This window comes from Ochotona curzoniae, unplaced genomic scaffold, assembly GCF_017591425.1.
Source record: "Ochotona curzoniae isolate NIBS_2020 unplaced genomic scaffold, NIBS_Ocur_1.0 scaffold_4701, whole genome shotgun sequence".
In the NCBI taxonomy this organism is placed as follows: domain Eukaryota; kingdom Metazoa; phylum Chordata; class Mammalia; order Lagomorpha; family Ochotonidae; genus Ochotona; species Ochotona curzoniae.
This window is the reverse complement of record NW_024467122.1, coordinates 27,494,238-27,510,331: the sequence shown is the minus strand read 5'-3', so window position 1 is coordinate 27,510,331 and position 16,094 is coordinate 27,494,238. Positions and strand designations below refer to the sequence as shown.

Here is a 16,094-nt window from a genome sequence, read left to right as displayed (position 1 = left end):
TGGGGAGGGGGCGGCCGCCTGGCTGATTCCCCATTGGTCCAGAGCTACAAAGGCGGGCAGTGTCTCCCCCTTCCAGGCGCTGAGTGGTTAAGACCGAAAAGCAACGCCTCTCGTCATTGGCCGAGTCGGGCTGTCCGTCTCGTGCGTCTCTCGGCGCGGCGCAGCCCCGGCGCGGCCTGTGGAGCAGTCTCGAAGCCTGCTGCGGGGAGAAGATGGCGGTCGCCGTGAGAACTTTGCAGGAGCAGCTAGAGAAGGCCAAAGAGAGCCTCAAGAACGTAGATGAGAATATCCGCAAGCTCACCGGGCGCGATCCCAATGACGTGAGGTAGCAGGCGGGACGGGCACTGCGGGCTCGGAGGGGCAGCCGGCCAGGAGGGGTGAACCGGGGTCGGGGAGGGCCGCCTGGCCCGAGGCCTGTCCTTCCTCGGCGGCGGGAGAGCCGGGCCTGCGACGAGGCGAGGCGGCCGCGGCCCCGCCGTCCCGAGCGCTCTGCCGGGGCTCGGGGCGCCGCAGCGAGGCCTGGTCGCGCCGCGCTCGGGCGGTGGGCTGGCCCGGCGATTCCCGCCCTCGGCCCTGCAGGCCCGGAGCTGCGGTACAAAGCCGTTCCCCGCGGCCGCTCGGTGCGGGCCGCCCCCGGCTCCCCGCCTCGGCCCACGTGCATCTCTCCCTGCGGGATGGCGCCGCCGGGAGCCGGCTGCGGGCTGGGTAGCGGGAGGTGGCGGCATCCAAGTCTAAACCTCGTTTGTGAGGTAATGGCCTTGAGGAAAACAGGCAAGTTCAAGGGAAAACGGCTCCCGGCCCCTTTCAGACGTGGGGATTTGAAACCGTCGTCCTGGAATTTTGGGGAAGTTGGTTTTTTTCTTTGACTTAGCAGATGGAGGAGCGTCTTCGTTGCCATTAGACTTGCCTGCCTTTTTTTTTTTTTTTGTACTTGTATTTGTATTGACGCGGATAATCTCTTCCAGGCCCATCCAAGCCAGATTGCTGGCCCTTTCTGGTCCTGGTGGAGGTAGAGGTCGTGGTAGTTTATTGCTGAGGTAAGATGCCATTAGCTCTAGTGCTAAAAGCTATTTGTTATATTTTCTTAAATATTAAATTCATTGGGTGTATGAAACTTGTTGGAACCAGTGATAGACTGATATAGTATTCTCGGTCTCTCCCTGTTAATAAATAAATTTTTAAAAAACAAAACGCTGTATATATTATTTCTTGCTTAGCGGTGAAATCAGCTGGTTTTCTTTGCTGATGATGTTACTCTTAAATTTCTATTTATATGCAAAACTAGAGGTTGGAGGATTTGCAAATATCTTGAGTTTTAAAATGTGAAATCATTTGGAGTGAATCACATGGTTACTTTCTCTGAAATGATTTTTTTTTAATTCTGTTGTATTTCTTATTGAATTAATTTTGTTACATTACCCTATATTTTTAAAATGCTCATATTCTAAGTGCTTTCTCTTGAACAATTGTAATTACAGGCGTGGATTCTCAGATAGTGGAGGAGGACCCCCAGCCAAACAGAGAGACCTTGAAGGGGCAATCAGTAGGTATGTTTGAAAATTTCTTAAGTACACACAAATTGGTGTTTAGTGTGCCTTTCCCTAAAGTTTCCATATTTGAACTAAGACAACCAGTGTTCCTCAAAGCTTAGCTTAAAATAATCCAAACTTTATCAGTGTAATGTCATAAGAAAGATAAGGTTAGGAACATTGTTTACAATGTTTTTCTGTTATACTTGAAAAGCAAACTACTTAAAAATAATTTAGGTATCAGGAATTCAGAGTTAGTGCATTGGTTGACCCATCTTACTCTTTTTTTGGCCAGGTGATTACATGGGATACAGATTGCTAAGTGAGCTAGCTATCCAGGAAAGAGGCCAAGCAAAGGCCTTAACATTTACATAAAATTCTGCAGTAATTACTTAAATTAATTTTTGTTATGGCAGGCTGGGCGGGGAGCGTCGGACAAGAAGAGAATCACGCCAAGAGAGCGACCCAGAGGATGATGATGTTAAAAAGGTACTGGAATTGTAAGGTACCCTTACTGGAGGGTGGATAAAGATGGTTGCAGACTTTATATTTAAAAGCATGCCATGCATGTGCTGTTAAATCAGTGAGCTTTCTTTTCTCCTGCAGCCAGCATTGCAGTCTTCAGTTGTAGCTACCTCCAAAGAGCGTACACGGAGAGACCTTATCCAGGATCAAAATATGGATGAAAAGGGAAAGCAAAGGTATCTTTAAAATTCTTCAGGATAAAACTGTCAGATCTGCTATTTTAGAACATAGTCTGCAGCACCTCCTGGAAAGTGGCAGATCTGCTGAAAGGTGATTTTCTTTTCTGCTCTTTAGGAACCGGCGAATATTTGGCTTGTTGATGGGCACGCTTCAGAAATTTAAGCAAGAATCCACTGTTGCCACTGAAAGGGTATTTATATTATTTTATTAAAATAGTTTTTGAGAAGAACTGAAACATTTCTTAATTACAAGTCTAGAGTGAAACTAAGTGAAAGCTTTGAGATTGTTTTATTAACTGATACAGTTTGAGGAGCTGTGAATTGAGTGGACTATTTGTCATATTATAAAGCCTTACTCTGTTACTCTACAGGACTCAAATTCTGGCCTAGACTCCATTAACAATCACACTGTCTGGTCTTGGATCTGTCTCTTCCTTTCTTTACTGGATTTCACAGTGCTGTGAAACGAAATACCTGAACTCTGATTTGGCAAATAGTTCTGTGATTCTAGCTTTAAGAATTTATTTACACTCGGAGGCAGTGCTTGGCACTTAGAAGCCAAATCTCTATCCTCCAGTATATTTATGTCATTTTGCCGGAAGTTTCTTGTGTTAGCTGCAAAATTGTCTCTATACTAAAATTCAAACTGTTTCTGGGAGACAACTGGAGTAGAAAACAGTAATTGTTCAATTATACCAATAAACTTGTTAATTCCATTTTCATATGGAAAATTGAAAAAGGTTTAAAAGTATTTGATATTTCACGAATGTATTGGGTAGCTTTTTTGGTCGGGAGTTACTTAAGATTTTTTCCCACATTTCATTTTGGCAAACTCTAAATACCATGCCTTTTTTAGATTAACTTTTACTTAAACATTATTTGGGATAGAGTAGTAACTATGGCTGATGATATTAACATTTAGATATCTGTGAGGGGAGAAAAGGTTTAGTCCCCGTTTCCTAAAGAACAAGTTGCAGTCAGTCTCAAATGTCAAGATGGAATTGGTTTAGAATGCTGGAAAACACACAGCTAGCTTTGCTCAGTAAGACTGTGGTGCTTAACATGGCCAGAATGTGTGGTATAGGTTTTAAAATTAAACACACCAAAGATATGCTGGTTTTTTCACCTGTCAAAACATAAATCTCAAAGCACTTTACTTACCTTTAGCAAAAGAGGCGCCAGGAAATTGAACAGAAACTTGAAGTTCAGGCTGAAGAAGAGAGAAAGCAGGTTGAAAATGAGAGACGAGAGCTGTTTGAAGAGAGGCGTGCTAAGCAAACAGAGCTGAGGCTTTTGGAACAGAAGGTTGAGCTTGCGCAGCTGGTGAGTAGTGTTTTGGAGTTGTAAGTGATCCTTCATGTTTACAAACACACTGAGCTGTATAACCTTTTTTTTCTAATAGCAAGAAGAGTGGAATGAGCATAATGCCAAGATAATTAAATATATAAGAACTAAGACAAAGCCCCATTTGTTCTATATTCCTGGAAGAATGTGTCCTGCCACCCAAAAACTAATAGAAGAGTCACAGAGAAAGATGAATGGTAAGTACCTGGAGGTCAGTTTAACTTGCTTGCTAGACAATAAATTCACAGATTGGTTGGTTTTAATTGCTATGTAGAAAGATCTGAGGTGCTATTAAGTGTGTAGAACTTGTCTGCTTCTTGATGGAAATTAACCTGAAATAGCTTGCAGTGATATGCATATGTACTTCTAAAGCATTTGTGGAAGATTAGTTTTTGCTTAACTTACAGTGACCAGATTTGGAAAAACAGAGCTAATGACACAAGACATTGATAACAGGTCAGAGAAGAAACTATCACCCAGCATGAATGAAGTTAGGTAGCAAAATATTGACCTGTTTTATCATTTATGTGAGGCTTAATAATAGTTCAGCCAGGTACACAATTATGACTGCGCTTTCTTAATCACAGTAAACTTTATGTGTATAAATTTTTATTCTTTAGCTTTGTTTGAAGGTAGACGCATCGAATTTGCAGAACAGATAAATAAAATGGAGGCTAGGCCTAGAAGACAATCAATGAAGGAAAAAGAGCATCAGGTGGTGCGTAATGAAGAACAGAAGGCGGAACAAGAAGAGGGTAAGGTGGCTCAGCGAGAGGAAGAGTTGGAGGAGACAGGTAATCAGCACAATGATGTAGAAGTAGAGGAAGCAGGAGAGGAAGAAGAAAAGGAAGTAGGTACAGTTCATAGTGATGTGGAGAAAGAACAGGAAGAGGAGGAACAGAAACAGGAAGTGGAGGTTAAGATGGAGGAAGAAAATGAGGTCAGGGAAAGTGAGAAGCAGCAGGATAGTCAGCCTGAAGAAGTTATGGACGTGCTAGAGATGGTTGAGAACGTAAAAAGTGTAACTGCTGAGCAGGAAGTAATGGAAACCAATCAAGTTGAAAGTACAGAACCTTCAGAAAATGAAACTAGCAAAGAATTGGAACCAGAAATGGAATTTGAGGTTGAGCCAGATAAAGAATGTAAATCTCTTTCTCCTGAGAAAGAGAATGTTAGTACTCTAGAAATAGAAAAAGAGTCTGAGGAAAAAGAAGAGAAAGAACTTGAATCCCAGCCTGAGCCTGTGGACCAGAGCCAAGCCCAGTGCCAGCCTCAGCTCCAGTCCCAGCCTCAACCTCCACTCCAGTCTCAGGCTCCACCCCAGCCGCAGCCCCAGCCCCAGTCTGTACCCCAGCCACAGCCTGAGACTGTGCCGGTAGCTGTTTTACAGCCACCACCTCAGGTTATTCAGGAGCAAGGGCATCTACCTCCTGAAAGGAAGGAGTTTGCTGTGGAGTCTGTAAAACTCACTGATGTGCCAATAGAGCCAGTCTTAACAGCACATGCCGAGAGCAAAACCAAAACTAGGAGCAGAAGTAGAGGCCGAGCTAGAAATAAAACAAGCAAGAGTAGGAGCCGTAGCAGCAGCAGCAGCAGTTCTAGTAGCAGTTCCAGCAGTAGCAGCAGTGGAAGCAGTTCCAGCAGTGGCAGTAGTAGTAGTCGGAGCAGTTCCAGTAGCAGTTCCAGTACGAGTGGCAGCAGCAGCAGAGACAGTAGTAGCAGCACTAGTAGTAGTAGTGAAAGTAGAAGTCGAAGTAGGGGCCGGGGACATAACAGAGATAGAAAACACAGAAGGAGTGTGGATCGGAAGCGTAGGGACACATCAGGTCTAGAAAGAAGTCACAAGTCTTCAAAAGGTGGTGGTAGTAGGGATACAAAAGGATCAAAGGATAAGAATTCCCGGTCCGACAGAAAGAGGTCCATATCAGAGAGTAGTCGATCAGGAAAAAGATCTTCAAGAAGTGAAAGAGACCGAAAATCAGACAGGAAAGACAAAAGGCGTTAATGGAAGAAGCCAGGCTTTCTTAGCCTATTTGCAGCAGAAGATTTCTTGATGAGTAAAAAGGATTCCCTTTCCTTGTAAGGAGGATGCTGCCTTAAGAATTGCATGTTGTAAAAAGTCTTTTTGGAAAATACAGACTGTTTGTTTACCAGACATTCTTGTACTTTTTGCATAATTTTGTAAGAATTATTTATCAAAATTATGTGAGGTTCCAAAATATGTAAAAATAATAATAATAAAAAATGATTAACATCCCTTGTCATCTTTTTTAAATATCCTATACTATTCAATAAGAATGTGTATATTTTAATAGGTAAATCTAAGTCTGTTTCCTTCTGATGCTGTATCATACATTGCTTTTGTAGAAATAAATGTGCTTCATTATTTTGGGATGTCCTTGTTGACGCTTGTATAATAAATATCCTCTTGATATCATTTTCAGCTTTTACCACTAGTTACGTGAGAATGTTTTTGAAGGTTTTCTCTTTTTATTTGCCGTAGACACTGAGTTATCAGTTCTTTGCAGCTTTGAAGAGGAACAGCTTTCTTTAAAATCTTGGCTATTTTCTAATCACCTTTGTTTTAATCTAAGCTTCATCCATGTTTCATATTTAAGCCATAATTGGTAGATAACTTAAACAGTATAACTTGATTAGCATTTTCTTCCTGTCAGTGGGAGCATCATTCTCTTCATGGTTATCTGTGTGATTAAGCATAAATACATTTGATAAGGAAATCACTTCAAGGGGAGGGTGGTAGAAACGTATCCGTATCTTCAAAGCTTGATTTTTTGAGTTTGTGGTCTTGTGTTGGCTCTAACTGAAACATGCCAATGTGTTTTCAAGAATTTCAAGTATTGTATGAAGGAAATTCATTTAGACTTGAATATGTAAGTCAGATAACACAGATGTACCAAGTGATTATTAACTGTTGTTTTATAAATTTGTATAAACTTGGAGTATCTGTTGCCCATTACTATACATGTGCAAATAAATGTGGCTTAGACTTGTGTGCCTGCCCAAGACTAGTACTTGTATTAATGTTTCTATGCATTATACAAAAAAGCACTTTGCATGATTCCATTTTTGTTTGTAAGTTAGCATTGTGGCTTTTAGGCTTGACTTTTTGCTATTCATTTTAGTGTTTCCTGGATAAGTAAATGGATACAGTAAAATCACAAGCATTTCCAGTTAGTGTTTTCTGCCTATGATTCATGTTAGTTACTAAATGAACAAGTTTCTCAAAACTGCAGAGCCACTTGTTTCAGCAGTAGTGTCAACTACAGCATATACTCCTCTAACACTGGTTTTCTTCAACCATGACAGGGAAAGCTTAGTGAATTAAGAGTTGATCTTAATCCGGTTAAGAATCGCCTTACTAATCTTTGTTCGATCTTTTGTACAAGGTGTACTCTCCTCCCAGATAGTTGAAGAGGTAGAAAGGTAAAGGCAGATACATTCCATTTACTGGTCAGCTTCTGGAAGGCCTTCCCTGACTGCTAGACCAGGAGCCCAGGCACCTCTGCCATACTTTTGGAAGACCTGGATTGGAAGCAAAGCAGCTGGACCCTATTGGTACTCTCATATGGGATAGTGACATTGGTATGCAATAGCACTGGCTCCCATACAGTTTTGTTTTCATTTTTATCTGTATAAGCTTAAATAGTTTGCTTGTAAGTAGACAGTTTTGTTTTGGAAAGGCAGTGTGATGGTTCACACCCCAGGCAGCCACAACAGCTGAAGCTGAGCCCCTCTGAAGCCAGGACCCTCAGCTTCCAGGTCTCCCATGCGAGTGCAGGACCCCAAGGTTTTAGGCTGTCCTCCACTGCTTTCCCAGGCCTCAAACAAGGAGCTAGACCGGAAATGGGACTGCTGGGATTAGAATCTGCCCCAATATTGGATCCTGCATGTTAAAGGCAGGGACTTTAGCTGCTGTGCCATTTTGCAAGGCTCTAAATGGGGACACTTTAAGCTGGGTTATGAAAGGAGGGTTAGGAATATACTGTAAAGGAGGTAAGAGAAGTAGCTGAATTAGAGTAACCTATTGCAGTATATATTTCAATACCTTTCATTTAATTTTTTTGTTTTAGTGATACATGTTTATAAGACACTTATTTTTATTTGAAATGCAGTGTCAGGAAAAGACATCTAGGTCACATACCACATGGCCAGTGGCCAGAGGTGGACCAAGTCAGGAATCTGGACCTGCACCCTCATGTTGATGGCAGGTATAATAACTGCTGCTGACTCGCCCAGGATTCAAATTGCCATTTCAATGCAGAATATGCTCAAACAGCACTTTAAGCAGATGTACCACAACTAGCCTCATACACATTTATAAATTCGGGGGTTTAATCACAAGGGCAGATTTGTAGAACGAGTTTCCATTAGATGGTTCACTTCCCAAATGACAACAACAGCTGCAGCTGAGCTGATAAGAGTCAGGAAGTCTCTTTAGGGTCTCCCACAGGGCTGCAGGTCCCAAGGCTGTCCTCCATTGCTTTCCCAAGCCATATGCAGAAAGGTGGATGTGAAATGGAGCAGTAGGAACGCAAACTGGTCCCCATATGGGATCCAGCACTTGGAGGATTAGCCAGTTGAGCCATTGTGCTGGCCCATATATGTTTTTAAAGGGTTGATACGGTGGTGCAAGTTGAGCCACTGCTTGCGATTTCCACATTGAATTATGGGTGTGAGTCCCAGCTGTTGCTTGTCCAGTCCAACTGCTAATGTGCTTGGGAAGGCAGCACAAGATGGCTCAAGGGGACCCTACACAGTAGTAGCCTGGTGACTAAAGTTGCCTTGCACACACTGGGATCCTATATGGGTGCTGGTTTGTGTTCCAGTGGCCCTGCTTCCCATCCAGTGCCTGTTTGTGGCCTGGGAAAGCATTCGAGGACAACCCAGGGTCTTGGGACCCTGAACCTTCAGGGGATACCTGGAAGAGGCTCCTGCCTCCTGGCTTCAGATTGGCTCTGCTCTGCCATTGTGGCCACTTGGGGAGTGAATCGGCAGATTGAAGCTCTTCCTCTTTGTCCTCCTTTCTGTATATCTGCCTTTCCAATAGAAATAACTTAAAAAAAATATGGCTCAAGGGTATGGATTCTTCATAACTCAGCCCTAACCATTGAACCTTTGCAGCCATTTGGTGAATGAATCATTGCATCAAAAGTCTCCACTTTTTCAAATGAAATAAATCTGAAAATTGATGAGATTTTAGGGATTTCTGAGGTGTTCAACTAATACTGTACCGAACCCTGTGTTGGATAAAGTCATTTACACTGCTGTGTGGAACATCATTCCTAATCTGGCTTCCTGCTGATGCACCTGGAATGCAGCAGGTTGTGGCTCTAGCACTTGCCATTGCTGTTACCATATGTGGGAGACTAGGATGCAGTTCTAGGCTGCTGGGTTCGTCCTGACCCAGGTTGGCCATTGTGACTGCAAAGTGGACCATCTGATGAAGAGTTCTTATTGGAGAGCTTGGAAACAAACAGTAAAAGGGATGAGTTACAATGTGGTAGTAATGAGTTTCTCAGGAAAACATGAGAAGTTCTGTTACTACAAAATTATAATATCTTCAAAATATATATATTAAAATACAAGGGGTGATGTAGTCTGAAAATCCATGAATAGTTACATGATGTAAAATTTCCTTAATGATAAAGAATACACTGCTTCTCGTTGATAAGCTTTATAACAAGTGTTTTGAATTCTGTATCCCCAATTTTACCGATGTATTGCTCAGGTAACTGAAGTTGGCAAAGGCTTTTGCTCCTTTGTAGGGGAGTCTATGGTAATAATCATTGTGCCTCTGCCTCTTTTGCTGTTGGTCGTTGTACTTCTGGTTAGCAGCAGAATCTCCCTGGGACAGGTTTCTAAGCTGTATCATCCACAGATTTACAGTTCGATTTTATTTATTGTGGTTGGTACATGGCTCTTTGTTTGCACTCACTTGTGCCACTCCCCACATTAAGTTCCAGGTCTGGGTTCTTATGTTAGACTTCTGCCATGGTTTCCATAGCCCCAGCTCCTGGCTCACCACTCTCCACCTCCTGGATTCCATGCTAGGGCTGCACCATTGTCTGCACAACCTTTCTCCCACTTATGGTTCAAGAAGTTACCAGGATTAGGGAGATACCAGGAGTCCTATATAACTAGATTGTTGGTGGTGCTGATCTTGCCAGAACCTGTTGGCCATTAGATCTGGGGGCCACACAGACCTTTTTTTTTTTTTTTTTTTTTTTTTTTAGCCATATGATACTAAAGTCAGTATTTTCTCTATGCAACCAGTGCAATGCCCTGAGCTCAGTGAGTTCTCACCCAGCTCAGCACATTTGCAGCTCACTGTTGTCCCTGCAATCTTAAAGTCTTTCTACACTGTACAAAATGGTGCATGATGTGCCATTACTAGAGTTCTTGATCTGCTGGCCATCAGGTCTGAGGGCTACTCAGTCCTGTCTTGGGTGGAACCTGTAGGATGCCATGTTGTTGCAGTTCACTGAACCAGAGATGAGCTCACTCCCAGCTCAGTGCATGTGCAGTCCTGTCCCATAGTCTTTTCCTTCCAACTTGGCCCTAGGGTGTGTACTGTGCTGTGAAATCCACCCTGTCCCCACACTGTCCATCTGGGACCTGCCACTCTGTCTCTGCTGCTGGTCGAATCAAACAGACCCGCAGGACGGGCAGTTCTTTGGATTCATCACCTGAGCTTCTGGTGAATGTCCTTCCCACCTTGTTGCAGGTGGAGTTCAGATCATGGCACGGAATGCCGCTGGATTATCAGTCACTGCAACACCACAGTGTTGTGTCCGCTGCTTTCCTGTGTCTGTCAGTCTCCAGGTCCCCCTGCTATTGTTCTGTCCTCTCCTATTTCCTGGAATGTGCCTGCTCTGATTCATACTGGCTAATGTTTCCTTGTCTGTTTAAAGGTGTCCTTACCCTACTCTGCCATCTTGATTCTCTCGGGCCTGATTTTTAAAAACATTGAAGGTCGTCTTCCAGCTCTCTTCTGTCCTGATGACCTTGGATTAGTCATATTGCACAGGTGATTTAGTTATGTTTACCACTTCAAAGACAGCTTACATCAGATTGATGCAATCAGAAATAAACTTTTATTGTTGCATTAAGCCATTGAGAATTGTTTTTGACTTGTAACCTTAGCTAATAATTATCCTGGCAAATACACACTGTTATGTGTAAACTCTCTGTGTCTGTATTTGTCATTAAGAAAATTTTATATCCTGTATCTATGGATGGATTTCCACAGTTCACATCATCACCTCTTGTGTAATTTTAATATATTTTTTTAAAGATTTATTTATTTTTACTGGAAAGTATGATTTACAGAGAGGAGGAGAGACAGAAAGATCTTCGGTCTGCTGATTCACCCCTCAAATGGCAGCAACACCTGAAGCTGAGCTGATCCAAAGCCAGGAGTCAGGAGCTTCTTCCTCATTTCTTATATATGGATGCAGGGTTCCAGGCTTTGGGCCATCCTTAACTGGTTTTCCAGGCCACAAGAAAGGAGCTGGATGGGAATTAGTGCCACAGGTATTAAAACTGGCACCCATATGGGATCCTGGTGTGTGCGAGGCAAGGCTTTATAGCCACTAGGCTACCATGCCAGACCCAATTTTTTTTGGCTTTTTTAAAAATTATTTTTGACTATCTTTACGTAGTTAATTAGGGCACAAGGCTTCAAGGGCTACAGGAAAGTGGGTAAGACTATTATTTCCTGTATCTGGGGTAAAAGGAAAAGCCCCACCCAATCCCCCGCCCACCCCAGGTCCCTGATGTGGGGCATGCTCTGAGGGTCTTGCTCAAGTGGTTTGATAGTTCAACAGTTATAAATTGCTGCCAGTCTCACCATTCCAAGCACGATGAGGTTGTTGAGAGAATCCACTGATTGACATAATTCATCTTAGAGTTTCCATTTGGTCAGGCCCAATTTCAATACTTAAGGAAAAAACATTTATTTATTTGTTTGTTTATTTATTTATTTATTTATTTATTTTCCTGTTTGAAAGGCAGATTTACAGAAAGGAGAGACAGAGAGATCTTCCAATCACTGGTTTGCTTTAGAAACAGCTGCAACAGCTGGTGTTGAGCCTGTCTGAATCCAGGAGCCAGAAGTTTCTTTCAGGTCTCCCACATGGGTGCAATTGTTCAAGGACTTGAGCCATCCTCTGCTGCTTTTCCAATCCATAAGCAGGGAGCTAGAGCAGGAAGTGGAGCAACTGGGACTAGAACTGGCACATGTAGGGGATGCTGGTGCCACAGGTAGGGAATTAGCTAGTTCACCACTACCATCAGCCCCAAGTGTCATTTAGTGGACAAAATATGTAAGTCAGTATGATTATTCTTGGTAGTTAGCCAGATTTGTAGGAAACAAGGATTTCTTTTATAATCAAAAGTGAAGAAGCCCTGGGTCACGCTGTTGCGGTGCATTCTGGAGGCTGAGGAGGAGAGTTGGGTAACACTGTTTTGTATGTGCATCTTCCTCACACACCTGCTCTCCTCCTTCCCAAAGCAAGGCATGCCTTTGGAAGCCACTCGAAGTGGTTTAGTTTCTCTGGGAATCAAAATGCACAAGCACAAGGACACACACTTTCATGAATTTAATGTGCAGCTAGCTAGCTCTTGGCTACCACAAACGTAAATGAAATATTATTGACTGAAAAATGAATTTTCATACCATTGTGGTATTGAATATATTAATAACAGCCTTTATTTGGCACAGTGGTTATGTCTGCATTGAGACTCTCATATCCTCTATCCAAGTTGTGAGTTCAAATCCTGGCTCTACTTCCAATTTCATCTTCCTCCTGGGAGGCAGGCGGTGATGGCTCAAGTACTTGATCTGGGCTCCTATCATTGGCTAGCTTCAATCCTGGTAGTTAGGAAGTAAATTAGTGGATAGGAGATCTCTGTTTTCTCTCTGCCTTTCAGATAATAAATAAAAATTTCAAATATTTTTAAAGGTTATGTCTGTTATACTTATGAATTGTAGTTTTTTTAATCCCCAAATAATAGAGTTAAATTGACAATCCAAGAGAGCACACCACTTTTACCTTGAAACTTCAAATCCATTTTCAATTCCCATGCCCTCTTTTATGTTGGAAGTACAGCTTAAGTTTTAGAAGAGGCACTAGTGGATTTCCTGCTTCCTGTAATACTTTGGCTCTAGACCCAACACCATGAAGTTCTCTGACATGCTGGGAGGGCTCTCCTTGTTTCTTGTGTCTGTTCATGAATTATAGAATTTGTTTGTAACCTGTAGTGAATACTGGCTGCAGGTCAGAGTTAGACAAACACCTTAGGTGGATGAACTGCAACCCCAGATTTGCAAACTCTGTCTTGGGACTGGCTGTCCTATAAACAGAGTGTTGCCTAGTTACTTTGAGTTCATCTATATGTGCACTGCCTGTGGCATCTGGACATATGACCGCCTTTGGATTATCCTTACTGAAAGTTCAGTTTCATATGAACCAGTCTTTCTAAATATCAGAGGTCATACTTTCAAGAGCATGCACTATCGAAAGAAAATTCTCATTTAGCTTTACATCAAAAGAAGTAGCAACTAGGGCCCAGCGTGATAGTATAGTGGCTAAAGTCCTCGCCTTGCACATGCCAGGATCCCATATGGGTGCTGGTTCTAATCCCGCCAGCCCCGCTTCCCATCCAGCTCCCTGCTTGTGGCCTGGGAAAGCAGTCGAGGACGACCCAAAGCCTTGGGACCCTGCACCCATGTAGAAGACCAGGAAAGAAGTTTCTGACTCCTGGCTTCGGATCAGTGCAGCACCGGCCATTGTGGCCATTTGGGGAATGAATGAAGATCTTTCTTTCTGTCTCTCCTCCTCTCTGTATATCTGCCTTTCCAATAAAATAAAAAATCATTTTTTTTTTAAAGTAGCAACTAATAGTACTGCATTGGAGAAACATCTCAAGGACCGATGGAAAACAAAACTTCAATGTGTCAAGCAGACAGTATGGAGGATCATTCCGGGCCGTAATTTGTGAGCAGCTTTTCCTTTGGGAGTTTTAATTGGCTTCCTTTATCTTCAGTGGAGAAATTAAGCAATAAGCTCTGGTGGTTAAGGCAATTTTACTAACTTGGTTACTCTGGGGCTTGATTATATTACCATTTAAAAGCTAGGATAATGCCTGTAGATACCATCGTATGACTTTTTAATAATTTTAAAGTGAATTTTTGCTTCTGGATACCACCATAAACTTTATGTGAAGGGCAGAGAAACTTTTTAAGACTTTTAAATTTGTAATAAAGGCAGTTTTTAAAAATAAAGTTTTGAATATCAGAAGAAAAAAAAAAGACAAAAAAACAAAGAAGAGGCATTGGGACCCGGCATGGTAGCCTAGTGGCTAATGTCCTCACCTTGCACACGCCGGGATCACATATGGGCACTGGTTTGTGTCCTGGTGGCCCTGCTTCCCATGCAGCTTCCTGCTTATGACCTGGGAAACTAGTTGAGGGCAGCCCAAAAACCTGGGACTCTGCACCCACATGGGACAGGAGAAGAAGCTCTTGGCTCCTCATTTCGGACTGGCTAATCTCTAGGCGTTGCAACCATTTGCGGAGCAAATCATCGGACAAAAGATCTTCCTCTTTGTCTCTCTTCCTCTCTGTATATCTGACTTTCCAAAAAAAATAAATAAAATCTTTTTTTTTTTTTTGATGAGAGGCACTAGCGACTTTTAAAAAAAGATTTCTTTCCCATGATACAAATTTATAAGCATACGGGATCAACCAACTTTCACCCCTTCCTCCTTTCCTACCTGTGACTCGAAATGGTAAAAAACAAAACAAAACAAAAACAGCTGTTTTCCTTTGTACTGACCTTGTTTGAATGAGCCAACACTAGCATGACTAAATACCCCAGAAGTGGACAAAAAACAAATCTTTGCTTGTGTCAGCTTGCTGTCTCCTCAGACTGTGTCCTCTCTGTCCCCGGAAAAACGGAGGCAATTCAGCCTTTCATCATCAACCTGTGTGAAATGTTTCAAAAAGTGTAAAACTCAAGATAAACACTCCTTGTCATAGGTTCTCAGCTGAAACAACATAGGAAGTCACTTAATTCAGTTACCTATGTGTACATGTTGCAATGCTTTTATGTTGTAATGTTATGTTTACTGGGAAGCTTTGTTGCATAAATGGAATCCTCTGTATGTCTTTTTTTTTTTAAGATTTATATATATTTTTATTTGGGAGGCAGATTTACAGAGAAGGAGAAACAAAAAGAAATATCTTTCATCTGCTGGCTCATTCTTCAAATGGCTATAGCTAGAGCGGAGCTCATCTGAAGCTAGGGACCAGGATCCAGGAGCTTCTTTTGGTCTCCTATACGTGCACAGGATCCCATGAACCTGAGCCATTCTCTGCTGTCTTCCCAGACCATAAGCAGGACCTGAATGGGAAGTGGAGCAGGTGGAACACCCACTGGTGAGCATGTAGGATACCAGTGATCAAAGGGGGATGATTAGACTGTTGGGCTATGACAGCAGCCCCCTCTGTGGATGTTTAATGCTTCTAAGAAAAAATAAGGACTCTAGGGCCCGGCGCGGTGGCGCAAGTGGTTAAAGGTCCTCGCCTTGCACGCCCGGGATCCCATATGGGCGCCGGTTCTAATCCCGGCAGCCCCGCTTCCCTTCCAGCTCCCTGCCTGTGGCCTGGGAAAGCAGTCGAGGACAGCCCAAAGCTTTGGGAACCTGCACCCGCGTGGGAGACCCAGAAGAGGCTCCTGGCTTCGGATCGGCATAGTATCGGCCCGTTGCGCTCACTTGGGGAGTGAATCATCGGACGGAAGATCTTCCTCTCTGTCTCTCCTCTCTGTATATCCGCCTTTCCAATGAAAAAATAATAAAAATAAATCTTTTAAAAAAAAAAAAAGAAAGAAAAAATAAGGACTCTAGCCACCGTGTGCATGTGGTGAGCTGTCCCCAGGCCTGCCTGGGCTCCGGGGGCTGCTCCCTTTGGGGTGAGTACACCAAGGGAGCAAGTCTCGGGGGCTGGGCAGGTCCGGGACCCATGCCATCCTCATTGGATGGTGGATGGGATTCGGGAGGGGCACAACCTTGGGCCTGGGGGTTGAAACTTCTGGCAGCCTGATGACTGCTGGTGGGTGCCAGACTGGGGCATCTCCATGCTTGGATCCCTGACTCCAGCCACCGCATGCACGTGGTGAACTGTCCCCAGGCAGCCAGTACACCATTTGGCGCCAGGCTCTGCCTGCTGGCCGCCCGGCCTGGAGCTCTGGGGTTTTGATTCTTTGAATCGCTGCTAAGGTAGCTCCACGTTGAACCCACTGTGTCTGTGGGATGTGAATCAATCCTAAATATTCCCAATGACAGAGTAACTTTTCCTTTCAAAAACTTGCAGTCACTGAACAATGCTGACCACCGAGCACCAGTCCATGCAAAAGCTAAGGCTCAGGGCTTATCTAGCAGAACCATATCCTATTACCTGACATGATGATGGATCAGGAGATGGGTCACATTA

At 43.2% G+C, this 16,094-nt stretch overlaps 1 protein-coding gene across 1 annotated transcript; it reads left to right on the top strand.

Annotated features, from left to right (window-relative positions):
• The first annotated feature begins 152 nt into the window (after positions 1–152).
• Positions 153–6,603, top strand: PNN (pinin, desmosome associated protein). Its single transcript, XM_040968904.1, has 9 exons — positions 153–325; positions 966–1,037; positions 1,479–1,547; positions 1,946–2,018; positions 2,136–2,230; positions 2,349–2,424; positions 3,401–3,556; positions 3,636–3,774; positions 4,198–6,603. Exons 1-9 carry the CDS (start codon positions 213–215, stop codon positions 5,580–5,582), a joined length of 2,178 nt encoding a protein of 725 aa, XP_040824838.1. The 5' UTR covers positions 153–212; the 3' UTR covers positions 5,583–6,603.
• Positions 6,604–16,094: the final 9,491 nt, after the last annotated feature.

What these genes read in the sequence shown, in the direction of transcription:
- PNN (XM_040968904.1), top strand. Translation starts at nt 213, where the DNA reads ATGGCGGTCGCCGTGAGAACTTTGCAGGAGCAGCTAGAGAAGGCCAAA. An exon ending in CGTGGTAGTTTATTGCTGAG is followed by an intron (nt 1,038 to 1,478) that starts GTAAGATGCCAT and finishes TTGTAATTACAG; the next exon opens with GCGTGGATTCTCAGATAGTG. An exon ending in CCACTGTTGCCACTGAAAGG is followed by an intron (nt 2,425 to 3,400) that starts GTATTTATATTA and finishes ACTTACCTTTAG; the next exon opens with CAAAAGAGGCGCCAGGAAAT.